At 51.8% G+C, this 26,672-nt stretch overlaps 1 protein-coding gene across 1 annotated transcript in view; it reads right to left on the minus strand.

Annotated features, from left to right (window-relative positions):
- Window positions 1–329: 329 nt before the first annotated feature.
- Window positions 330–26,672, minus strand: part of LOC131207597 (uncharacterized) — a 76,206-nt gene continuing 49,863 nt past the window's right edge. Inside the window, exons 12-14 of the mRNA XM_058200218.1 lie at window positions 5,165–5,907; window positions 4,932–5,097; window positions 330–4,863 (exon numbers count right to left, since the gene is read on the minus strand). Coding sequence (XP_058056201.1) covers window positions 2,042–4,863; window positions 4,932–5,097; window positions 5,165–5,907 — 3,731 coding nt within the window. The 3' untranslated portion in view covers window positions 330–2,041. The remainder of the gene's footprint in view (window positions 4,864–4,931; window positions 5,098–5,164; window positions 5,908–26,672) is intronic.

The raw sequence follows: 26,672 nt of genomic DNA on the forward strand, positions 1-26,672 counted from the left end.
ATCTGCCCACTACAACGGTTGTCTTTTATAACAATAACTGGGAACACATTTCCGCACAAACCGCTGAACGTTCGAATCCATTGAAAGAGCACTGTGTACACCCACCTCGAAACAAAATCGCAACAAAAAGGGTAAACCAACAGCAAAACAAAATCATCACAAACAAATCATATACAACGGCGACCAAACGCAGAACCAGTACGAGAAATAAAAACCTTTCATAACAGAAGTACAGCAAAAACCAACATAACAGTACAGAAAAAGGGACGAAAAAAAAACAACCATTGGTACGCTTTTGATTAATAATTGTGTTTTTTTTGTTTGTTTACGACGTTTGTATACCTGTCACATTCGATCACCTAACTTGAACAGCGTCACCGATTAGAACAACGTATTACCGCGCCTCTTAACACCAGCGCTTCCCACAGCTTCACGATCCTATCGTACCTATTTTCGTGCTCATGCACGAGACACCATAGTTTTTTCGCTATTTGCCGCCAATTTGCCGTGTCCAGCAACATCTAACTTTCTACCTACAGCAAGCAACTCCTAACATAGAACCAATTTTGCACTGGACACACTCTAGGATAAACGTGATTGGCAAAGCTTTCCCGGGCTTCTGTGCTGCTGTATTGATTTCGTTCGTTGTTTCCGGCTAGGTTAGGGCTAGTTCTAGGTTGTCCTCTTCACCACATCGTCCACCACTGTTTTCGTCTACTGCTCTTAGCCATCTAAAACAAGGAAGGAATTAAAGCGCCACGGGTACCCTCTACTCGGCTGAGCAGCTCCCGCCGACATTGGGTTTTTGGGAGGCAGAGAATATGGGGCGATGTTTGCACACTTTAACAGCTGGCTCCATCGGGGGTTTAAGATCGATAGGGATTCCAAACATCCACGAGCGATTCGGTACCAAGAGCATAAAAAGGAAATGAGGATAATCGTTAGGGTAATGGTGTTACTATGAACTCTTAACTTCTCTCTCTGTCTCTCTCTTTCGCCATTTTTATTCGCGAACAAATCGATCTTTTTGTGCGCGATCAGGATCAGGTTGGCGCGGGTGCCTCGAATTAATCCGTTCCCAGTTTACACACTATACTATACAATAGAATAAGGTCCTTCCGACAGGCAGACAGAAAACACCAACCATTGTGAAAGAAAACAAACGATCTTGAAACGTGTTTATATCTGTGTCTGTCGCTGTAGCGCTTGAATACAAGCAAAAGTACAAGCAAGTAAGGCATCCTTAGCACAGAGGAAAGAAAGAGAGAGAGAGAAAGAGAGTGAGGGAACGGGTTAGTGTGTTGTTCTACGAGCTAACTAAAAGCCTACAAATGGAACCAATCGGATTGCTCTGCTAGCTGCATATGCATTCCCTACTATCTAGCTTCTTGCCGTCGTCGCTTTCAGTGCGTCGCCTACTCTGCTGTGCTCCACTCACTCACTGACGTTTGGTTAACTATTGCTTACTTCTAGCGCGCCGCATGCTACGAAAACCCGCGAGCGGTTCTTCTTTTTCGTTTCGCGCCAAGGATCGTGCCGCAAAAAAGCTGGAAGATGGACGCCGCGCCGTTTCGTGCCCTGTGACCCTACCTAAAGCACCTCTACCGCTTACCACCTTAGATCAGTTATTTTAACAGGTTCGTCACGTATTTACAACAAATTACATACACGAAACTTAAGCTTAAGAAAATGTGGGTTTACACAGTTACCTCCAAAAAACATATGGGTTTTGGTTTGCCCTTCGGCATCGGCACTGAAGGGCCCGCCGCATCCTTCCTAGCACAGTATTTCTGTGTCCTTGGGGCGTGTCGGGGCCCATCGAGGGCGAATTAACCCCCCTGTGATTAAGTCAAAGTAGCCGTGAGCAAAAAATGCTAGCACTCCGGGGGAAATATTTGTTGAACTCAGGCACGGGCCGGGGTTTCAATCAACGGAACATCCCGGTTCGTAACACAAAAACCCCGTTGATGGTCAGAGGCATTGAGCACACATACACGTACTTTGAAATTGCCTCATTTCGTGCCCCACCCGGAACGCATGTTCACCGATGTTCACCGCCTCTGGTTCCCCCATTGTTCAGTCCACCGTCGCCGACAATCACACCGGAAGGCGTGGAACTCGGCGGAACGGCAGTGGCGGTGTTGAGTCCTCCGGCGACCACCACCACCAGCGAGCTTTTCTTGCCGTTCTCCGGGCCACCGACACTCGGGTCCACAACCGGGGAGTCTGTCGTCGCCGCGGCCGCCGTCGCCACCGTGGGGGATCGTGAGCCGGACGAAGTTCTTCGCTCACGTTTCGCCGTCCCCTCGGCCGTCGTTTTGGTGCCACCGCTTTGCGACACCTGATCGTCCCCCCCGCCGCTACCGCCAGGGGACGGCGTCGTGTCCTTCTTATTACCTGCGGCCGTTGTTCCGGAGCTGGTGCTGTTGTTGTTGGCAGTGGCCGAAGTTAGTGGTGAGCGGCTTTCGCGAGCCCCCGTTCCGCCTCCGGACGCTGCTGCTGGACTACTCGCGGTCGATGACGTATGGTCACCAGCGGTCGTTTTGGCATTTACCGTCTGTGGGCCGGTGGCTGCCGGCGCCCCGTTGCTACTACTGTTGGCCGTCGTCGGTGACGATTGCCTCGGGTGGCTACGTGGCTTGTCCGCCGTTCCGCTATCGTTACCCGCTGCCACCGCCGTCGTACCATTGTCGTGGGGCAAAACGGTGGACGGCGGCTCCTTGGTTCCGTCCTGGTCTTTGCCCACCGTCGGACCGCTTCCGTTGTCAGCGTTGGCCCCATTCTTTGAAGGTGCGTCGGTGTCGGCACTGCGCGACACAGGACGCGAATCGGACACGCTGCCATTGGTTTCGGGCAGCTCTCCGGCCACCGCCGCGACGGTAGTCGCCCCCGGTGACGCCGTGTTGCTGGTGCGTGTGGACGCTTCCGTACCGGCGGTCGGGGACGACGAGCTACGTTGCTTCGTAATCACCCCGACTCCCTGCGGTTCGTCCGGCGGCATCCTGGCACCGTCGCTGTTGGCCGTCGATTTGATCACGAGACTGCCACCGGAGGCGGCGGTGCCGGTGCCAAGCTCGTGCAGTGTTCCGGTGGTAGCCGGGGGGGAGCGTGATTTGGAGCCACCACCGGGGGTCAGTGATTCGTTGACAACAACGTTGCTGCCGGCCGCCGCCGCCATGCTGTTGTTGCTGCTAATACTAACGACATTTGTACTATTTACACTGTGGTGTTCCGTGGCGACGGGTTGCGCCGGAGCGGCTACGGATTGCGGCGAAGGTGCGGACTCGGCCCGGTGTGTGCTTCCTCCAGCGCGGTGAGAGGAAGCGACGGCGGCCGATCGTTGATCGTGGGCCGCGGCAGCAGCAGCCGCCGCTAGGGCCGCGTGATGATGATGGGCTGCGGCCGCCGCATGGGCCGCCTGGTAGTGGGTTGGAGCGCCACTTGAGGGCGGCGTGATAACGGCACTGGTGCGGGCCCCCGGTGGCGGTTGCGTTTGCGCTCCGGGATGGTGGTGCTGCTGCTGCTGCTGCATGTGATGCATGTGATGGCTGCTGGGAGACGGGTGCACCGGATGAGGCTTGTTGCTCAACGATAGCGGTGAGGCGACGGCGGCGGCCATTGCCGCCGCCGAGTAGTACGGATGGGGTTGCGGTGGGCCCGCCGCCCCACTGCTGCTACTCGTAGTGGGCCCAGGGCCGCCGGCCACAACCGGTGAGGACGGGGAAGCTCGTGTTGCCGGATGCGGCGACGGATGGGTGGACGATTTGCTCGACGTCAACGCCAACGGTGCCCCGTGCGGCGAGAGATGGTGCGGGGACGGGGCCAGGTGATGGCCACCGACCGACCCTGGCCCACCGGCGGACGTTACGATTGCCCCCACCGGTGAACCACCGGAGCCGCCGGCTGACAGGTGGGCCGGTGGAGGAATGTGGCCAGCGGCGAGGCTGAGGTTCTGGGCGGAGGCCAAGGCCGCGGCCGAGTGCGAGAGATTGAGCCCGCCCATGTGCGCCATCGACGAGTGGTAGGACGAGTTCATGGTGGACGCGATGCTGTGGCTGTAGGCGGCGGCCGCTGCCGCCAGGCTCGTCGGTATCGACGGATGTCCGAGGGCGCTGCCCGGTGGTCCCGGTTGCTGCGGGACGAGACCCGCCGACGGGTGCGTCAGGTTGAGCGACGAGGCCGACGGGGGCACCTGTGGCACTTGTGACAGTCCGAGGCTCATGCTCAGCCCCAGCGACGGGTGAAGCGGATGGTGCGCCGGCAACCCGAGCGGACCCTGCGGTTGCATGCCGAGCCCGAGGGGAGGTGACAACCCGGGCGGTAGGCCGGGGATCGGGAAGAATGGTCGCGGCAGCGAGTGCGGTATCATGTGCATCAGCCGCTCACGTTCCCGCTCCCGTTCGCGCTCCCTCTCCCGCTCACGGGCCGCTTCCCGTTCCCGCTCCTTTTCCCGCTCCCGTTCCCGCTCGCGGGCCTCTTTCTCGCGCTGCTCCTTCTCCCGTTGGGCCTGCTGCTGCCGCTCGCGTTCCTCCTTCTCGCGCTGCTCCTTCTCGCGCTGTTCCCGTTCACGCTGCTCTCGCAGCTCGCGCTCCTTCTCGCGCTCGATGGCCGCCTCGCGGGCCTCCCGGGCCCGCTCCTCCTCCCGGAGGCGGGCTCGGTGCTCTTCCTCCAGCTTCATGCGCTCGTGGATGCTCTGCATGCTCATCCCGGGCAGCATCCCGTACAGGTTGGGCGGATAGGGCAGCGACGAATAGAGCTGGTGCGTGCTGGGCGAGTGATGGTGCGCTCGCATCATCGAGTAGCGCGGGGCGAGATAGATGGTCGGATCGTGGTACGCGAGCGCGGCCGGGTTGAAGAGGTTCGCTAAAACAAAAACCGGGAACTGTCAGTCACAGATCCATCAGTCCCGAGGCGGGGGGCGAGATTCTCACCTGGCGGCATGCCGGGTATGGAGCCGAACGCGGCCGAGTAGGCGTCGATCGGGAAGGCACCAGCCGGGTGCGCCAGCCGCTCGTCTGGTCTGTACGGCTGGAAGCCGCTGCGGGCCAGCAGTTCCGACTGGATCGTGCTCGAGCTCGGTGCGTTTAGGCGTGGGATCTGCAATGGGGAAATAGTTGCATTAGCTGAGGTCAAAGTACCCGGGTGGCCCTTTGTGACCACTTACCTTCTCCGGTGGCTGTGGCGAGGAACGCTGCTGCTGTTGGTGTTGCTTCTTCGTCACTTCGACACCTCCACGGCCCGAGTCCGTGGCGTTCCGCATCCTGCCGTCCCCGGTGAGGATGCTGCCACCGCCACGCGACTCATCCCGGCCACCACGCTCCATCGCGGAGCTCCCCCGACCCTCCATCGCCGCACCGCCGCCGCTTCCGTCTCGCTCACGATCCCGCTCGCGATCCCGATCCCGATGATCTCTGTCTCTACCACCGCCACCGCCACCACCCGGGCCACCTCCTCCGCCTGGGCCACCACCGTTGGTACCGCCCGGGCCACCACCGCCGCTTCCAGCACCGGCTGGCTCGTCGTCCTTCCCGTCCGCCTGTTTAGCCAGATTGCGTAGCGCCGCAGCGAACGATCCTCCGCCACCGTTTCCATTACCGCCGCCGCCGCCACCACCGCCTCCACTGCTGCTGCGGCCGCCCGAGGACGCGTTCTGGGCACCGGATGAACCACCGCCGTGTGCCGCCGGACCTCCGTGGCCCATCGATTGCACGACGCCTCCATGTGGACCCTGCGGTGGTGGAGGGACCAAGCCGGGCGAGGCACCGGGCGGCAGGTGATTCGGTCCGCCGATCAGGTGGTTCGAGTGCGGCGAGGAAGACGGATGATGCAGCAGAAGCTGCTGGGCGGACGGGGGAACGGGCGGGGCCGGACTCGTTGCGGGGCGCTTCTGGGCCAGTTTGGATTGTACTGCAATGGGACAGAGAGAGAGAAGGCATCGGTAAGTTACGGTGTAGGGCAACTTGAAAAGTGTGTTGACACAATGACCATAGAGATGTGAATCGACATTTGACAGTTGTGGAATCAGTCAGTTGCTTGTGTAGCGTGTGTATATCTCTAACCAAATGGTGATTTGGTTCCAATGGTCACACGAAGCACAGAACCATGTCACCAAACTTTATGTTTAGGTTTGTTCCAATTTTCCGAACGCCCCGAGAAGTTCTTCTTTCACACATTGTTCAACCTAGCCATAGCCGCAGCCTTGACAGTTGGGCCATTTGGAAGGAATTCTTGATGCACCACGCCAAGATTGGCCTGCTTCTGTCTCGTCAGTTGTGATTCGTTCCTGAAGTTATAATGTAATGTAATGAGAAGTAGTCCTGTAAGTTGTCAGTGGGGTAGACCTTTGATTAATTAGCAATAAATAAATAAAAACAAATTTAATTTGTTCGGTTCATCCGTATCAATTATCCGTCACTGTTGGACCGAGTGATCGCTTCCCGTGCTCCTTCATTTTTAGTTCGTGTCATATTCAGCTAACCGGTGCGGTCATTACGGTGCGAACCGGGTATCGAAGCATAAACATTCGTTTCGCTTTGATGATTTTTTTATATTTTTAATGTAATTCTTTAATCACTTTACCGCCAAAAACGATCGCTTCGCAAAGCGAGAATGCCAAACGACGGTACGATGGGCTTGGGCAAAGGATTGTAAACTTTTCCTACTCTGTCTTTAGAATAAGTACGTATCTAATCCACTTCTTTAGATGAACAGTGGGGCTAGTGAAACCAAATTCATTTCAACATAATAAAAGATTTTATGAATAACAAAGGGTGAAAAATTGTTTTTTGTCAATCAAAACTCAGCCAAAAACCTTCATTAAATCGTGTAAATAATATTTCTGCGATATTTGAGAACCATCTATACACATGATAAGTTTGAAATGATTTCAACATCATTTTGTCACGCAGTCCTCAGGTATTATTATATGTTAATATGTTTGGATTAATTGAGTGAACCTCTTTAAATTACGTGGGTTTTTTTTCAGTTACTTCAAGGTTCATCAATGCCCACATATTCGCAATGGTTGTGATGGGTCTAGGCATTGTGGTGGATATCCTCGAGGTACTCCATGACCACTTGTGACTTGCGGATTGTTGCATTATCATGTTGTATGAGGAAATCGTGACCAATATGACATTGTCCTTTATGAATATTTTATTTTCATGAAATTCAAGCCATCGGGACCAGGACTTCATGGAAACAATGCATCCTTGGATCATAATGCCTTTATATTTTACTATTAATGTTGATTTTGTACGATCATAACTGTAGTTAAATCTTGCCAAAAATTGATTGGTTCTGAGCTTTTCGCACAGATTTATTTGATATATACTCTTAGAACCTAAACTTATCATTCAAGCTGCGATTATTGAAAATGCTCCGTATTATTGAAATGCTCCGAAAGGTCTATCGACAAACAACGCTCCAACTTCGACGGATGGCACCAAGCTCCATCGAGATAAAACCAACCAAATAAAGCCGATTGCATTATGAATCGCACGAACGTGAGGAATAAGTTGCTCTTTTTCTCATTTTGCCATTCAAGCACTTTCATCGCTCAGCGTAGGTCCCAAGGGAACTGCAATTAATCGAACCAATCCTTCAGCAAAACATTCTTTTAAACACGATCCATATAGCAAAGCGGACGTTTGCGGCCCCGAAGTAAAACCAAGCGTGTCCAGCTTGCCGGTCAACAAGTATCGCCGTGCAGACCCATATAAAAACAATCATCTAAATTTAGTGCGCGGCCGAGGCACAGCACGGTGTGGCGCAGGAAGAGAGTGCAATTGCAGCATGTTTATTTGTCGAAGGCATTTCTCGATCCATCTCGAGGCGGCGCGACGATACCGTCATCGGCACACAGCGCACCCGGAAAACATTAAACACCTTATGTGTTTAAGTACTGCACGCTCCGTCGTTATAAATCCGTTCGCGCTCTTCACCGAAAACCCCGTTGATGTGTGTTTGGATCGGCAATTTGGTGTCCGCGGGGCACGGCTTCTTGCTATGATCGGCTTCGCTCCGAGGTGGCCGTTTCCAGCAGAACGGATGGTGAGTGTTCCCAACTGCAGCAAGGCCACGCACGAACGAGCAATAACGTGGTGCTCAACAAGCATTCGAGACTCGAGGCATCCGCATCGATGCTAGTCGGTGGCAAAATTGTCGTTACGTGTACCGAAACGAGCCTCTTGGCCACCAGATCTGGCAGCAAACGGATCACAGGTGACTGCACACTGTGCACCTCCTCGCCGGCAGCCACATTTCGACCTCATTTGCTGAAATTATCGTTCTTCAGCCGTCAGCATCGCCCACATTCCATCGGCGTCCGCCACAACTCCGAAGTGCAATAGTTGGCCAGTTCTTGGTACCGAAAATAGAAGTTACAGGCCAAACGGAAGCACCCGACTTCGGTACATACACAGGACACGCCAGAAGCGGGACAGCGTCCATCAATTCATAGCACACGCACACCATGGGTTCGGGTAACTTTTGCAGCCTGCCAGACGGGGTTCCAGCAATCCAGAAATCATGTACACATCGTGGTTCTTTTGCACTGCCCGGGATTGATGAGGTTAGGGATTCCGCTCGTCGTTGGACCGTAGGATCTCCGGACGTACATCATCTGACCGACACCGATCCCGATTAGATTGCCGTACACGACGTCAGCTTGAGGTAGGTATCAATTTGAGCATGCTACCGATACCGACGGTAGTCTTGTAATTAAACCACATCGATCTTTCGCCAACGACGACACCACACCATTTTGGGAGCTCCCCGGGAGACGCTTTACTGGGAACACCTGGGACGGACGGACGGAAACCCGATGGACGCAAGCAAGCGTACTGCTTCGAGCGCTTCGACCGCAACGAATCGGGCCAATGTGAGGGCCAAAATAAAAGGGGCGTCTACACTCCCGGTTTCGGACGTAATTCTGCGGAGGATGCGGGTCAGGAGAATCAGTGGATTGCAGCGCAGAAAGCACCGTCGCCATTTTGTGTAGCACGAGAGCTGGGAAACATTTGTGCCAAAAAACCATTGAAGCTGGTAATGGACCTGGATCTTCAACAAAACTGGTTTTCGGACCATGGTTCTGGACCATCCTGTTACGGGTGCAGGCTGTGAAATTGTGGGTCACACAAAAATTGGACCAGGATAAAAAGGATTTACAAGACCACAGGAGCAGCAGCGAACTGGGAAGCGATGACTGACAATGGCGGGAATCGTAACATTGATTCTACAATTCTAATCAACTAAATCCACATTCAGACATCCCCAGGTTGCCTAGGTATAGCTAATCCGGCGATATGAACCACCATCCGCTGTCACAGAGAGAGTACGGAGAGAACCGCGGGAAGAGCGCATCTTAATTTGTGTTAACGGTGTAATGTTTGGCCATAATTTTACGCCACATCCTGGAGAGACCGCTCTCTCTCTCTCTGTCTGCCAGCTGTGGACGGTAGGCGGCCTTCTCCGAAGTCTTCTGTTTAACCAACATGAAAGCGAAACCTTCATCCTAATCCGCTCCGGTAATGAAGGTTCCGTTCAGACCCTCCTCTAGAGCACAGCCTCGCCACCCTTCAAAATCGCGCTCTGTTGGCTGTTTACCGGTTGTGGCGCATTAGTGGTGTCGTCGAACAGCGATTCACCGTGGAGAACTACGAGACTAGGGCTAGAGGGTCGGATAGGTGATAAAGCCGAAGGATCGCCTTTCGAAGGCGAAGGACCAACGGCTCTGCGGCTACGCTACGCTCGATCGATGGCCGTGACGGAACGGAAAAGGGCCCGAGAGAGAGATCGACCTAAACGAATTGAGCCGGAACGGGCCGAAAACGGGCGGCAAATGAAGTGAAAGCAAATTGCGGGAAACAAACCCAACAATAACACACAACACACAAAACGGGGAACGACGGCGACAATGATCCTTTCAATACGCACACACACACCCAACAGGGATTCGGGTCGACCCCTGTCAGCCGTTAGCCCTCTTATGCTCGCAGCTTACGGGTTTACGCGCGAGAGATGAAAACGAAGGATTAGGCACGCCCCTGCCGTCTCTGCGGACGTCCGGGCCGGGTTTTGCGGACCGGCTAGGGTCCGCTCTCGAGCAGGATCCGTGAATAACAAAGTGTAGAAAAATCACTTAAAGATAATTGTTTGCCGTGTCTCGCGTTCCGTGGCTCGAGCAGCTCCCGGGCAGGATACGAAGAGATGTAGGTCATGTGGTTTCCGAAGCCCTGCGCGCATGAGACCCTTCTCTTCACAGGAACCTTCTCACAGCAGTCTCACTCAATCGGCTGCTGGCTGTGTGGGCACTTATGGCATGTTCAGACCCATCGCAGGACCCGAGGGCCCTCATATGTGTGCGCGCGGGCCGCCGCGAGGGTTCCGCTCCAGCTGTGAAGGGCGCGCGCGTTTACACGAATTAGCATTCACGTCCGGAAACCCGAACCTTGGACGAGCAAAACCCGTCGGGGAATTGTTCCCTTGGGGCGCTCCCTGGTGATCCTTTTCCTAGGGCGATCTTTTCCCTCCAACAGGCCTAATAGGGATGTTAGAGTCGATTCCGGTTGTGGGTTTCCCGTCCGGGAGATTGCATATTCATCACCAGTCAGTCAGTCTGTCTTGTCTGATGCACGCAGGTTTTCAGGCGCTGGCGCAACCCTCCTCTTGAGAGAGCTGCAATCGTTCCGGACTCGTCGTTTATTGGGCACCAACTCCTTTGTTGGGCTTGCCTTCAACACGCACACGATGTCAGTGCGGTAATATGCTTCTTTTGATTGCACTCATGCGAACACCACAAACGACCCGAACGTCTGCCTTTAGCAAGGTGCTGAGAGGGTATCCCACGGTATTTGTCAGCTCCTAAATACTCCACTTTTCGACCAGATGTGTGTGGCAACATCTATTTATTACGCCCATAGTACTCCCCCTGCGGATCGAGAAGGGCTATAAATTGCACATTCAATTATCTCCCGCAAACCAGATTTCAATCGAATCATTCAGGATACACGTTGTGCGAACGGGCGACCTGGATGGGTGGACCCGAATGGCAACGGCTGGCAGCTGGGGATCGGGGACGAGATTCTATTACCAAATCGCCCGGAGCTAATACTCTCTGACTTGTACTGGTTCTGACTGCTCGCGGTCCAGGGGATTTTTGCTTGGAATTGGTCGACGGAGAACAGACTGTTCGCACAGCCATTTTGTAACAGTTGAGATTCTCATCGAGCTCATGTACGCTGGATTATAAAAGGAAGTACACCCAAAGGACACGCCGGGTCAAGATGTAATTCGCGTCCGCAACGTGATCTAAAGTGGCTGGAACTTATCGAAAATGTCTGTCAATCGTCGTCCAAGTTTTCACCTTCAATTTCACCGAAGAACCAATCAACGTCAACATTTCTCGGTGGCGCAGGCCAACGACTGTTACGGTTCCTTCTTCAGTTTCTAAGAATAATCGTCGAATGGTGCCGGGCAGATCGAAATCCGTACCAAACAGTTACTCGTTGTGGATGCATTGGCTTTGTTTGCACGACGTGTGGGTTTACCAAGCCCCAAATATTACTTCGGAAATAAGTTATTAATATTTCCTGATTTTGTACAAGCGAATAGCGTCCCATTTCGTAAATGTCAATGTTTTTACTAAATGTTTACAATTTCCACAATAAAGTTTAACGTTTTAAAAATCAAGTGATCGGCAGTTTAAAATTGAAACACTTGATGGATCACGCTATAAAAGAGTTTATATCGTTGTGTTTGACCAATGGGCCAATGGGATCCAATGGGCTCCAAATTGATTCAGCTCTTTTCTGGTGACGAAACACTGATAATCAGAGTTTCTGGGCAACAGGTTATTCTGATTTGCCACATGGAAAACATTCAATAATGAATCGCCAACTTACGGACAATCTTATTAAAATGTATTGTTTTACTGTTACGACAACAGCATGGCTTGCATTTATGTTCGCAACCAGCATCAATCCGGTCGAAATGAGGGTATTCATCTTCTCTTTTCCGCATATTCTTCTCGGCGTATCGGTCTCTCTTAACAATTATCTTGTTTCTCTATCGGTTCTAATTAGCCCCGTGATCGCATCATTTGAATTGTGTATTAAAACAACCTCTTTTTTAGAGTTCCGTAAACAGACTTCCCAATTCATTCTTGGACGGGCGCTGCTGGAAATCAATCGCCCCCCGTGGTAAACGACGACGACGACGACGACGACGACGACGACAACGATCGACGACGGTTTGACAGAGAGTGGCTTTCGTTTGCCATCATCAACCTTTGGCCCACAGACCAACGAACCCAACATACATCTGGATGCACTCGTGGACCGAAACTGTACACATACGCGCAGGCACGCGGTCACGGGTGGAAGAGAAAAAAGGGACCTTCTTCATCCTACGGCCTTCCTGCCGTTGCCAGGCGCTGTTCAAAAATACAAACAGCAGTAATAATAAAAGGGACGACCGACGGCGGCGGGAAAACGATACCGATTCACAACAAGATAAATATAGGCACTTAAGTGAGTGGTTCGCCCTCGCCCCCGGGCGCCTGCCACCCCCCCTCTAGCCCATTCGCCTCGCCCCGGGGCCAAACCCCGGGGGTGTTTACAAAACTCGCCAAGATGGCAATAAAAATAAAAACGCACATCTATTACCCACCCAGTGGCGGCGGGCGAGGAGGCTAGGGTGGCGGCCGGATGGCGGTGGCACACACGCACGCACGGCAGCATTCATCTCACGTTCCACCCGCCCAGCCCCCCACCGGGTCGCCCGCATTTTCATCATGTGAGCGCGCATATCTCATCGAAACTAATATTATTGGCCCTCGGAACGCGCTTTTCCGGATCACAGCGGGCCCCATAGTTTATGACCCCGGCCGGAGCAGGGCGGAGCCGGGACATACTAGGGCACACCGGTCCGCCTGCGTATCCGGTTACACGAGGCGCGCACTCACACAAGCACACAGATGATGTGGGTTCCATCGTTTGGTTACTTTATCAAATCATCCGGTTTTGGTTTCCGGTGGTGGTGACCGGAGAGTCAAGTTGCTAATTTTACAGACAGCATGCCGTGTTTTGACGTGAGCGAATTTTCCGATTATCATTAGCATTACTGATGGGCGTCCTATAATTTGACGTAATCGTTAGAGCCGCATTTATCGTTTGTTTTGAAAAGCAACCAATAATCTCTGTTGCTTTCTGTAACGTTGGGGGTTGCAGCCGATCTCGGGAATCGAATCTGCAAGGGGGGAGAGGTGCGTGGCAACGACTAGTATTACCGACTCGGCCCTATCAACAGAGGTCAACCAGCTTAATTAAAAAGCAATTAAGGGCTATAGCACAACGGCAACCCTCTGCACACGCGCTGTCATTTTGCGGGTCGTCAGTTTGATTAGGCAAAGTCAATACGGACAGTCACGAAGTGTAAAAGCCCTAGAAGAAGCCAATCGCACCGGAACTCTCTACAAAAGAACACCACACTGAGGGTTGTCAAATAATTTATCGTTTTGACAGCTGTCAACCCTGCAGCACTGAAGCACTGTTCAAGCGGTGCTCTATCACCCCGAAATGCTTCTTACCCGGGCGCCACACTATGAGAAACTTGGATAAAATGTATGGCAGGCCAAGAAACTATGAATCTTTTGCTAGAGTTCCGTGAGTGACTTTGAGTTGCTTTTGAGCGCCTTTTGTTTACGGGATATTTTCTCGTTTCGGGGGTATTTTTTTCAATTTGACAGTTTACGGCAAATTTTTATTGCTTTCCAAAAATATGGCTAGTTTTTCGACAGTGGATCAAATTTTGACAAAAATGGCCATTGAAGGAGAAGGAAAGGAAACTGAAAAATCAAAGCATAAACACACGAACTGTCATTTCATTCACTGGAGCTCACGGAATATCTCGCGCAAAAACTTCAAGTGTGAATGCTAGCTTATCAAAAAACCTGTAGAGAAAACTCATAGTGTGGTCGAGGCGTTATGTGACACATAAAACTTTGAAGATTACTCCATAGCAACGCATCATTAACATACTACGATTGAGGAAAAGTCTGCAAAATGCTTATATGCTGTAAACACAAGAGAAACAGGAGCACCGCCGCCAGAGAGTGGTGCCGTGAGCCATCCGCAGCACCAAATCGTCGCAGCTCTCGCCTGTCGATAGCCATTACACGCGGGAATGCGCCACCAATGCGCAAGGGCCGTCGAAGGAAAAATGGCCCCCCCGCGCGGACCAAGGCGTAGCACCAGACTCGTTAGGCGCGTTAAGCTCGTTCAAGAATTAACTACATCCCATCACGCGAGAGACCCGCCACGCCGACGCGAGTTAATTGAGCGTTTTATTTTACTGCCTGCCCTTCGAAGAACTTGCTGCTCTATGAACGCCGCAAAGCGCGGGCAGTGGATCACATTCCGTGCATAGTCGAAGTAAGCTGTGATTTCGGATTTCGGAGGGCCAAGTTGTTAAATTGGGCGTCCTGTGTCGTTTGCGGTGCGCGCCTATGAAAATGGTTTCCGAATTCCTCACGCACGACGACGCCGACGTCTAAACGCGGCCATGTGTTCTGGCCGCCGCGTAGGTCTTCCTTTGCACACCAGAGGCGAAGTGCTACATGCATCGATAAATCCTCAACCAGCCACAGTTTGATGGACTGCGTTGAGAATTCTATTTCACTTTGCATGGCGGAAAACTGTGGGATTCTCGGAATGGATAATTGTTGTTGGTGTGGCCACCAACAAATGGGCACCTCTTCATGTAACCAATCGTAATACAATTTGTTGATCAATATGGTCTATCTGAACTTCAACACACTTTTTCCAAGGAGACTCCAATTTATGAATTCCATCGCGGAGATGTGAAACAGGAAGAGCTTCAAAATACGCTTCCACGGCTGTTATGACGTCACCATTTAATGAAAAACTTTTGTCACGCATGATTTTTTTGGGTTTGAAAACAGATGGAAGTCGCTAGGGGCCAAATCTAGTGAATACGGTGGATACCCCTTAGACTAAATCTCTTTCAGTGATTCGACGACTATCCAATACGATACCCTGTATATTTTCGACGATTTCAGGTGTTGTGTCTATTCTTTGTCGTTTTTTAAGTGGATCGTCTTGAAGGGTCTAACTACCACGTTTGCATTCAGACACCCCTCTTTTAATGTACTAATTAAAGGCGAAGAGTTCTTGTACACTTTCAACATTCGTTCATACATTTCCTTCACCTCTAAAACCATCCAAAAATAAAAATTTAGTCACTGCACGATATTTGATTCTCTCCATTGTAGAAAATATTGTGACACGTCGATACTAAATGGCTACAACAACAATAAATTAGACTCGTAGCAGTGCCCAGTGTTATCGAGTCTACGAACTTATTGAACACCAAAGTAGCGCCGCGCCATGTTCAAGTATCCCAAACGTGTTGTTTCGATGAAAAAAACTAATATTTGAGGCAAAGACTTTGGAGTTTTCACTCCCTTTGCAAGCAAGTGGTGCAATTTGACAGCCCATCCTGCCTGTCACTCGGCCAACGGACCGGAAGTGCGCTACGGCGCGAACCGAATCGAACCGAACCGTTTCGGTGCAAATTTTGCCATTTTGCAAAGTGCCATACATCGTGCGTCACCAACTGAACCCCACCAGGGATCCACAAGGAGCGCGTTGGATGCGGTGATAGTTTACGACATGCGGACGGGACTTGATTTGCGACAGCCAACCCAGCGGGGGGATCGTACACCCCGGATGTGAACCTGGCCGCGACATGGCCGAATGGCACACGGGACCTGACACTTCATAACTCAACGCCGCGCTCGGCGGCTTATGGTCATTTAACGGCTTGTCCGTTACTCGTCTCCGTGTGTGCGTGTCGTTTGACCGCAACGTGAATTTCACTAGCGACACCAGATGTTGCCCGGCGAACGGAAACCAAACCCCCCGTCTTCTTGGCGCAATCGGTCGAGACTCTAAAAATAAAATTGGCCCCCGCACACTAAAAGCTGCCCCCCAAAACGATGCCAAATTGATGATGGGCCAAAGTGATACTGGACCAAAGCAACGGGATTGTTTATTTTGACACCCCGATCTACTCGCTCGAGCGCTATTGTTTGTTACTCACTGTGTGAGGTTGTTCACGTTACAAAAATTGACATCTTTACGATGTTAAAAGATGTCGCTCGCGTGCCCTATTTGCGTGTATGCTAATAGGAGGAGAGAGCGAAACGATCACACATTTTTGGTTTTTATCCTCGAAATCCCCCTCGACACACAAACCCATCACCGAGCGGGCGACAAAAAAAATGGTCGCGCTCCGAGGATCCGGAAAAAATGATGCGGGCACTAAATGGTCGTCCTCCGTCAGCTCGACGACAGTAACACGCAACGGAACAGAAAAACCACCGCCACCCGGTAGCTACCCGGTGTCACACCAACCCACACACCCGCACCAAGTGTCCCCGAGCACACGCCCACCAGCGACGGAAAGTGAAAATCGAGCACAGCGGCGCAACAATAAACAAACAATCATTTAACGGCGCGCGGCACCCACATGACAGGAGGCCGTTTCGGAGGCCGCCGACCGCGAGCTGTGTATGTGTGTTGTGTTTTTAACTTCCCGTGACAGATGAGTGGTGTGATCAAAGCTGTCACGCAGTTAATGAAGGCTGTGAAAAAGTGTCCGACAAACGACAACCGGCGCTCGCTTCGCTCGTCGCTTTCTGCTTGCGGTCGTCGCCTCCTCGGCAGCAGCAGCAGCAGGCACTGACAGCCACCATCGCCTCTCACTCTTTCACTCACTCTCTCTTGCTATCTCTTGCTCGGTTTTCCTTTCTTTCTGCGCGACAAATGATGACAAACGCGACAACCCGGGCACTGTTTTAAGACCGCATTTTCGACGCCCGGCCTCGGCCCAGGACTGACAGCATTTCGTGGCTCGGTGGGTTAAGGAATGATTTAGGGAGCCCCCCACACCTCGTATTCGGTTGAGCAGAAGTTGTGGGATTTTCTTGTCACTACTCGACGGGGAGCTCGACGGGGAGCCGTGCGCTGGTTGTCACTGACAACGCAAGGTGGCCGGGCCGACCATTTTTCGATTAACTTTGCGCTAAGTCTTTAATCTGAAAACTGGGGGGGGGGCTTGTAATCTTTTTGAGTAAATATTTTTGGTTTTTACGAACATTTTAACTGGTGAGACACAAAGCGAAATAAAATCATTTTGTTGCTGGTTTTCATTTTAAAAAAGATAAAAATTGAATTATTATGCACACCTCGCAGGAATCCAAAAGGATTATTTTTTCCCTTCAAAACATTGGTTCACAAAGAGGATTACCACTTCGTCTTTGCGCTCCGAGCGCAAATTTCAGATGACGCGGAACAAAATGAAGGTCTGAGTGAATAAATCGGAAAGTCAAGCAGTGCAGACCGTAATTCGAGGATTTTCGCCATGGCAACCCCGTTCTGAGCAACGTGATGGCAACGTGAGCAAATGGGGCAGTCAACGCCCGGATAGCTTCCCCATGTCTAAATATTGATTTTAAATGTAGCAAACACGGTTTTTGATCTGTTCGTAACCTCTGCTATGTCTCACACTTAATTCGATGGTCCTCTAGCACCATCTTTTTCTATGTTGTCATCGGTAATTGCAGTTTTTGGACGTCTCGAAAATGTTCATCCTTTACCAAGCTCTCACAGGTCGCGTTCAAATTTAGATGCCCCAAAATGGCACTCAAACGATTGTTACACAAAATCTGCGCATCCTGCGAGCCAAGTTACCGCCACCCTTCCCATCCGCCTTTGATGGTTTCATCAGGTTTTAGGAGGTAGTGGTAGACCATACCTTTCTGAGCTCCTCAGAAAGTCCTTTTTAGAAGTCCTGCGACGCTTTTTGCTTGTTCAAAATCACAATTTTGTTTAATTTTAAAACCGCTTAAGCCACTGCGATCTTCCAAAAGCATTTGATTCAATTCTGTTGCAGTTTTCTTCAGCGGCTAGCGGAAAAGCAATGATCCTCAGGAAATGTCGACACAAAAGTCGATATGATCTTGATATGATCTCTTCAAAGATAAGTTGCAAACTGATTTTTTTCCGATCTGATGTCAACGCAAGGTTGCCAAAAAGCATAATTAGGACGACCAAATTGACAGCTGGCGCAAATTGTTACACAATCCGATTTCGTTGTGCTAGACCTGGTAACTGCCAGAAGATTCACAACACGCTTTCATTTACTAGTTCTTCCATCTTCAGACTGATTTCCGTAACTTTTTTCATCCCCCACCCATGTACTAATGCAATGCCAATTGCATTACTTTTCTGCCAAGCGACCAACCAATCGTACCAACGCACGCAACCCGTCTTAACGACGGGCCTTCGAGGCCGAGATTAACGTTTACCACGTTCGCGCTCACCCATAATAACCCCTCGCCACCGCCGCCGCCGCCACCACAGGGCTATAAAAACCCAACCGACCGATAATCTATCCGCTTCCTGCCAGCCTGGGGCTGCTGCTGCCGACATGTCGACATGTGAATCAATAAAACATTTTAGTGCGTAGCGCGCTCGCGTTCGTGAACGGAATCGAAATTAAAAGAAAGCAACACGAGCAAGACGGAAAACGAGAAAGATACATCACCGACCGACCAACACACATCATCATCATCATCATCATCATCGCCGCACGCCACGCAGCATTTCGATCGAATCCGGCGGCATCCGGCCGGATTGATGATGTGTGTTTTCGATTGGGCTTCTTTGAATTAGTGTTTGTTTGGGTTTGAAGCCGAGAGCGAGAGAGAGCCTCCGGAACAGGGTGGATCAATCAAAACAAATATGGGATATTTACTCGGCAAGATTCCATTGATCTTGTGGCGCGGGTTCGGAAAAAAGAGTTCGTTTTCCCACCTAATCAGCTAACGGACCTCGCAATACTACCTCGAGACAAGGTGTAAAGGTCACAAAAAACGCACTTAGGCTTCATTAGTTGGCCTGCGTTGCGTTGTAATTGATAAATTCTGAGCATATTTAAGCGTTAAACGTTAAACACCCATCATAAGTCATCGTGTGGCCACCTCCAGCTTTTATGGCGAGCACTACACCCCCGACAGGTCGGAGAGCCGAGAGTTTGATTGATGCTTTACTTAACTGCCGACAAATTTACCTCAACAAGTCAGAATCAAAGGTTTCCGAAAGCGTGCGCAGAACCAAACACCGACCGACAGCCGGAGCGTGAGCGAGAAAGGCGAACGGATGACGGCATGACGCACCGGCAGCAGGCTCATGGGTGGGTGGGAGATCCTTCACCCACAAAGGCAAACCACCCGCCATCGATGGGGCGGTTTGCCCTTTTTTTCTTCGGGGTGTGGCGCGCCCGTTCAACAAACTCCGAGATTTCGGAGAATATTTTTCTTGCGCCGCTCGACGACGACGACGAACGGAGCGCGCAAACAAACAAATAAACACACAAATCGGGACACACAAACACACACGTGCGCCCATTGGGAACACTGACACCCTCTGGGTTCGGGTTTCATGAAGAGAAGAAAACATGGCGAGAAAGGAGAGAAAAACAAGAGTTAAGTCGTAAAAAGAAAAAAGGCCAAACACGCAAGTGCAGTAAAACACGGAAAGACCCGGCAAGTAATCCGGTGTATGGTGTAATAAAAAAGAAGTAAAATCGTCCGTGGTTGAAAGGAGCACGGCCACCACGCACACGGGAAAAAGAAAAAGAGGAAGAGGAAAGAATCATAAAACATTACGACAAATGACGCGATTACAAATAGTAAAAGGCGGTCGCAGTCACGACTCTGTTCGCTCTGCTGGGGCCTGGAAATCGCGCTAAAATATGGTCGCGAATAAAATAAACCCGACGAGAAGTGGCTGGGCTGCTCCACCGGTTTTTTTACCACCACACCAAACACGAAACGGGAGAGAGAGAGAGCGAGAGAGCCAGAGGCATCCGGTCGTGGTTGGGGATGGTGGTGGTGAGTATTTTATCAGCTCACTAATTAGATAAATCCGTATCATCATCGCCCCACCGTCGTCATCGTCCTTCTTTGCGGGGTGCGGTCGAAGGAAAGGCCACCGAGCATTGCTCTGTATCCGCTCAAGCGATTATTCGAGCGCTGGTTCGAGGTTAAATCCGAGCGTGAGGCACCATGCGCATCCATCACCGCCGACCAGGCGCCTCCATCGACCAGCGAGCGAGAGGAGTGAAGAAACGGACCGGAAAAGCGACCGGCAAAGCGGGGCAGGCAGTCAGTGTATTTACCACCCACTTAGTGAACCGAAGTGACTCGACTCGCCCGCTCCCGCTTTAATGGTGATGGTGTCGATGTCAAATTAAATATGAACTCAAGTGGATAATAAACACGACGCGGGCGGTATGCTTCACACGTTGTGCGGCCATCAGCGCGAGAGAGAAAGAGAGAGAGAGGGAAAAAGGCGAGCGGAGTAGCTACCAATACCTGCAAAGGCTGGTTCCGCCATCGCTAAATCAACAGTGTCGACTGCCGAGCGCTACTCCTCTGCCCGAGTGTGCCAAGCAACGTGTGTATGTGTGTTGGTAAGGAGGAGAACTAACCGAGCGACGGAGAGGGTCCGTTTTCCCCGCTCGAAACACGATTGGCTGGCGACACCCCACCTCAGTTTCCCCAAGGATCTGTCGTCGTGTAAGTCGTGTCCTCCTTGTCAGATGGACCACCGCGGCCGCTGCCGCCGTCGCTCTGAATCTGGATCATTTACTTGGCCCATCTCTACACATACACAGAGCTTTCCGAAAGTTAAAACCAACCGCGGAACCGACGGCGAGTTGATTGGGAAGTGATTTTTCACTCTCACAACTTCGCGCAACACCTAGCACCTACAGCAAGACAGGCTAGAGTCCGTGATGATGTTGCGTGATGTGCGTGTTTGACGATTTGTTAACTGCACACAACACACGATTGCGACCCGATCGTGACACGGCTTGCTGAACAAAGAAGCCATCATGCGGAGGGTGGCGCGATTTTGCACAGCTCGGCTCGGCGAAGAAACGGCGGCCATAAATTTGCTCTTTTATCGATTGGAAGCCGTTTGGGGCTGGGGTGACGTTAAAAGAGGCGCATAAAAAGACCGTGCTGCAGTCAAATTGTTTTTTTTCCAAATAAGCCCTCAACAAAACCGCACAAAGTTTTGAGAAAAAGGAAAACGTAACCCTTTCTGTTCGCCTGCACATCCGAAAAGATCGGAACAAATTGATGAAGCAAATTAATGATTGGAGACTTTTGAAAAGACTTTTAACCCTTTTTACACCTTGCGAACTGTCAAAGGATATCTCTAGACATCGTAGCTTTTCTGGCCCCGTTCGAAGAAAATTACTGCAGAATGCGCATCATACGTTAGTGCAACAAACAAAGTGCATCATAAAGGGGGTGAAAGAAAACGAACCTTATCGAACCTTATCGACCTCCAAAGATCCTTTGTCTGCACCCCGCGATCCGGCTAGTTATCCCCCTGTTCATTATTATTAGAATCGCAAGCTGAAAGTTTTGCACTCCAATTCGAGGGGGTTCGAGAAGGATTGACGAAAATAAATCGTCCTATAATCGCCGTACCGCCAAAAAGTAATTAAACTTGTACTACAAGCGAACTATTTCATATCAGTGTGCTACCACAACTTCCGGTGCCCACATTCACCCGAACCCGAAATCAAATTCCAATCATTGTATCGATTATTGGGAGAGGCAAAAAGGGACGGAGAAAAATCCATCCCACCCCTGGCGGCGGTGGCAAAAAAGAACGAAGCTCTTCTGACGGGTCGTAGTCGCACAGGTTCCCGAAGGAATTATAATAAGAAAACATTCCTCCCGGCCAGCACTCGCACACACACACAGAGTGTTCCGGATCCACCACCCACCGACGTTTTGTTCGGAACTTTGAAAAATCTTTCTTTTCGGTCGGTTGGGAAAATCCCGACAAAAGCCGGGACGGGAGAGCGGGGGACCATAAAGACGGTGGGGTATGTATTCATTTCCAGTGCCGGGCGCACTGGAAAAGTTAGTGTTACAACGAATGCAAACACAGGCGAAAAGGAAAGAAAAACAAGCAAGGCGAAGAAGGACTACACTCTTCGCAAACTCCCATCATAAGGTATTATGAAGGCAAACACGAGTTCGCCTCCGTCCATAAGACGTCTACCCGCCCGCCCCGTCTGCCATCTCTTCCGGTGGTCCTCGGCGTCCCAGGAACTCGACTCGGAAGACGCTGCGGCGCACAAATTTGCATAATAACCGGAAAAAGATTGTGTTCCACACGGTGCGCGATTGGTGCGCGCGAAGACCCGTTTCGAGCCCGCGGGACAAAGTCGACGAAAAGTCTCGGAGCGAGCACCAGAAGTGTGGAGACTATCATCATCGGACCCTATCATGAAATATGCTGCTGTCGTGAGTGGAGAGATCTCGCAACGTCCGTTGCCACATTTTATTACATTCTTGTGCTCAGATATTGATTGCTGGGAGGAGTTGCAGCGTGACGGAATGTTGACAGAATCAAAATCTACTGCACGCTGCGGATCTTACCGGGCAGGGGGATCGGTGCGTGGAGGTTGGTCAACCCTCGTGGTATCCATTCCATCTTGTGATTACTTGTCTTTCTTGGGGGGGGGGTGCGCGCGGCGCTAGAAAGGTTTGCTTAGTCCGACGACTTCCGGTTAGTGTCCCGTCTGCGAAACGGACTGCAGGCAACTCTGAAGTCTCAATGGCAGATGCCGCCGGCAAGCGTGAATCGGCGAGGAGCACGTGGATCCATTATAACGTTCGCGCGTTGCGTTGAAGCGATTCCAAACACGTTCAGAGTATCTGCGCTGACGTCGTTCGAGCTGCGCGCTTCTTAAATTCACATTTCTTCTCCAGCACACGCACACACATACACACGTACGAAGCTAATCGGTAGCTAATTGTGACACTCGGCTGGACCTGTTGCTAGAAACTACGGCGAGCGAACACACGCAGGGATTAGCATTCACATATTTGCGCGGCCACTCACAATAAATCCGATCGTTTGATCATTTTGCCGCCTCGCTGAACGACCCCCATCATTTTTATCATCATTTTTAGCCCCCAAAGCCCGATGAATATTTAACCACCCATCCGAGGTCCTCTTTGGTGTCCCAAAAATCCACCAGAAACCGAAACGCTTCGACGCGACGCGTAAGTCAATTGTACACCCTTAGTAAGTGGACGACACACGGTGGATCACGCCGGTGATCCTTTACCACTGTGTGCAACAAATTTATTTGATCGGGATTACACGACGGGGCCCGTTTGGGGCCGCCAGATAAAAAGGATTGGCGGCAAGCGCGGCCTTTTTTTCGGCGCATATGCAAGGACTCCAGAGGAGAGTCGAGGTAGCGACGGCACCGTGCGAGGTGAATAAAGTGCATCGAAGCATTTCGCGAATTTGCATGCATAAAATGAAAAACCAACATGGCCGCGACCGCCCGCTTGTAGAACCGGGGGCAAGGGTGCGACGGGTACTTGACTCGGGGCGGCGACGACGACGGAGATTGCCAGCGAGCGGAGTGAATAATTTAGGTGCAGGGATTTTTACATGGCTCGCTGCGGCTGCTGCTGCGGCTGGGACGCCCCCCCCTTTCAGTACTCAACTGGTAGAAACCCCCTGCCGGCCATGGGACCGCTCAAACCTCCCACCGCCATGGCCCCCCTTGACGCACTTTTCATCACCTCAGAGGCAGAGGCAGAGAGTGCTCGGGTGCGTCGGTGCTGCTCTCTGTTTCGGTTCCGCTAGAATCTCCTCTCCGCGATCGGGAACACACAAGGGCACGTACATGGCACACGTTTTCCCAGCAGCAGGGGAAATTCCCCTGAAAACATGGCGCGCGAGAGAAAGAGAGAGCGCACGCGCACTCGGTCACCTTCTTAACACACAGTAGATAGAGCCATCTGAATCAACACACTCTCACAGACACAGACACAGCCGCGACGAGACCATCTCTGTATTGCACTTTCGCAATCCGTGCAGGCTCTCTCGCTCTCTCTTTCACTCTGAGACTATCGACGGTTCGCCCGGTCGCCTCCGAATCACTATTCTTGGAGTGGTTCTTTGTGCTGCATCTCCAGAAGCAGAACCCGGCCTCATTTCAGCCCCACCGGTCCTCCACTTGCCCCGTGGCCTCCCCACCGCAACACTCCCTTCGTTTGTTTGTTTTGTTCCAACATTCTCCGTCGTGAATATCCTTGCAGCTCGAGATCTTTGGGCACTCCATCCCGGGAGAACACGTTATCCTTGCGGTCTCGGTGGGGGGGTTCTGTGTGTACCTTTCTGTTTACTCTCACTCTCTCTCTCACTCACACTTCGCGTTTGACAACCGCCGACAACGAGAACGACAACAACAACGACCGACCGACCGACCGACCGACCGATGGACCGACTGAGCCGAAGTCTACAGAGAGGGCTGAGTCCGCGTCTAGAGGCCGTGTTCCTGTTGCGACAGCGGCTGCTGAGACACTGCCGGCCGACTTGAGGAACCGAGCGGCTCAAAGTTCCAGCTTTTCCCCTGCTTCGTCAATAGCAGCAAGATGGCAGCATCGACCAGAGCGTGAGTATGCGTGAGACAAGAGCGAGGCAAAGAACCGAGGGCCCGCCACGCCACGCCATGCCGGGCCGCGGATTTTCCCTCTGAACTGGCCAGGGTTCTGCAGCACACATACACCGACGGAGCTGTGCGCCAGTTTGAGAGAAAGAGAGGGAACATCGACAGAGACCAGAACTAGAAGACTCTAAGCGTGTGTTGGACGCAAGAACAACACCGTCAAGAAGTGTATGTGTGCGTGTTTCTCTCACGATTTTCGCGCTCTCTGTTCAACTCTCTCTCCCTCACTCTCTCTCTCTCTCTCGCGCGCGCGCTTTCTCTTTCTAACAAGCCGAACAACCGATGAAAATATTGAAAAAGGCGACCAATGACGCCATATGGCGGTACAGCCGTCCAGTCCATGTACAGGGTATGCGTGTGTGTGTGTGTTTGCCGTGACTCATGCAGCTTCCCCCGCACACACACACACACACGCTGACGCCGATCGGAGGCACATGGCCAAGGCGCCTGCATCGCCGCAATCGCGGGTTCTCGGATGGGATGGATGGAAACTGCAGGATATCCCAGACGAAGAGAACATCACAGTGGTCCCTTAAGGATCACAGCACCAACAGATGCACTCTCTCTCTCTCTCTCTCTCTTTCTCCTTCTCTCATTCTCTTTGCCATCCCTGTCGAACGTTTGGGCAAACGAAACGTGCACAAACACAGCGAGAGGCTCGATTGTGTGGCAACAAGGAATAAGGACCTCTCTCGGCTCGGTCTACGGCGCGTCACGTGGGCGCTGTGCGGTGCACTTGAGTGCAGTGCAAGGAGCCGAACAACGCAGCCACCACCAGCAACAGCCAGCTCAGCTCAGGCGGATCATGATCTCGGGCAAAAGAGACAGAGGACTCTCATGCCATCTGTTGTCGAGCGGCTCGTCAAGCGACGGCGATGTGCATTCTTGGGCCTGATTGCGATCGATATTTTTTGGCTCGGAACTACTCTCATCTTGATGGTTGCAAGTTCCAAAACACCCAAGCGACAATGACGCAAGGATTCACCAGCGAAACTTCATTAGTGACGGGGACACTAAGACCCTGACACCCTCTCTGGGGAAACTCTGGGAGAGCTGAGCTGTTGCTCGCTCGAGCAATAAAGTAGTTCCACTTTGCAACTTTGTCAGCCGTCAGCACAGCGTGTCGTTTACCGCAACCGCAGCTTCTTAATGCTGTGGGCTTTGTTCACTATGCTGGTGCTCTTTCTCTCTCTATCTCGTGAGAATGGGCCGGTGACGTAGTGACTACACAAAATTGTAGCTCTCCATGGGTTTTTTCGTCCAACTGCCATAGCAGAGCCGACTTGTGGCTTAAAGAAGCTGACAGGACGGTGTGACCGGGAAAAAAGGAAAGCCAATAACATTCGCACTTCATGAGCACACCGCGCACGCAGCAGTTTATGTGCTCTCGGTGGTTATGCGGTTCCAGGCCACCGTCGTCCTTCCACAACCCACCAACAGGTCCTTCTTCTGCGCAAGGGTTTCATATGAGTGTGCTGGCGTACACCACATTTGCTAACAATTTGCGAGTAATTATGCTGTGCCACAAAGTTCCGGGCGCTCCTGTGAGTTGGAAAAATACGGTTTAATAAACTTTTGGTCCAACCTCTCCCAGATTCGCCTGGCCGATCTTTAGTAAATAACGTTTCGCCGCGGCTAAGGATACCACCACGGGGCGCACCAGCGTGCGAGAACACACTTGTGGTCACAGCTCCGGTGATGATCATTTGCACTCGCGCCACCCGAACGAACACAATCCAATTTTGGTCCACTGCTGAAGAGCCGCCGCACTGAAAATGCCATCAGGCCCGTCGACAAGAGCACAAACGAGCCGGGGAAAAAGAAAATGTACTGTTCCGTTGCTCGGCCAATTCCAAGGGTGGCTCCACAGTGGGGGTTCAATAATAGAGGAACACCCTGTGTTCGTGACTCTCGCGTAGGTGAAACAGGCGCTGCTGCTGCTGGTGGATTGCCTCGTATGGACCTCGCCGCTGTCAGTGCGGGAAACTCCAGCAGGAGCAGCAGCAGCAGTGGCTAGACGGATCCTG

The sequence above is a fragment of the Anopheles bellator genome, chromosome 2, assembly GCF_943735745.2.
Source record: "Anopheles bellator chromosome 2, idAnoBellAS_SP24_06.2, whole genome shotgun sequence".
Taxonomy (NCBI): Eukaryota; Metazoa; Arthropoda; class Insecta; order Diptera; family Culicidae; genus Anopheles; species Anopheles bellator.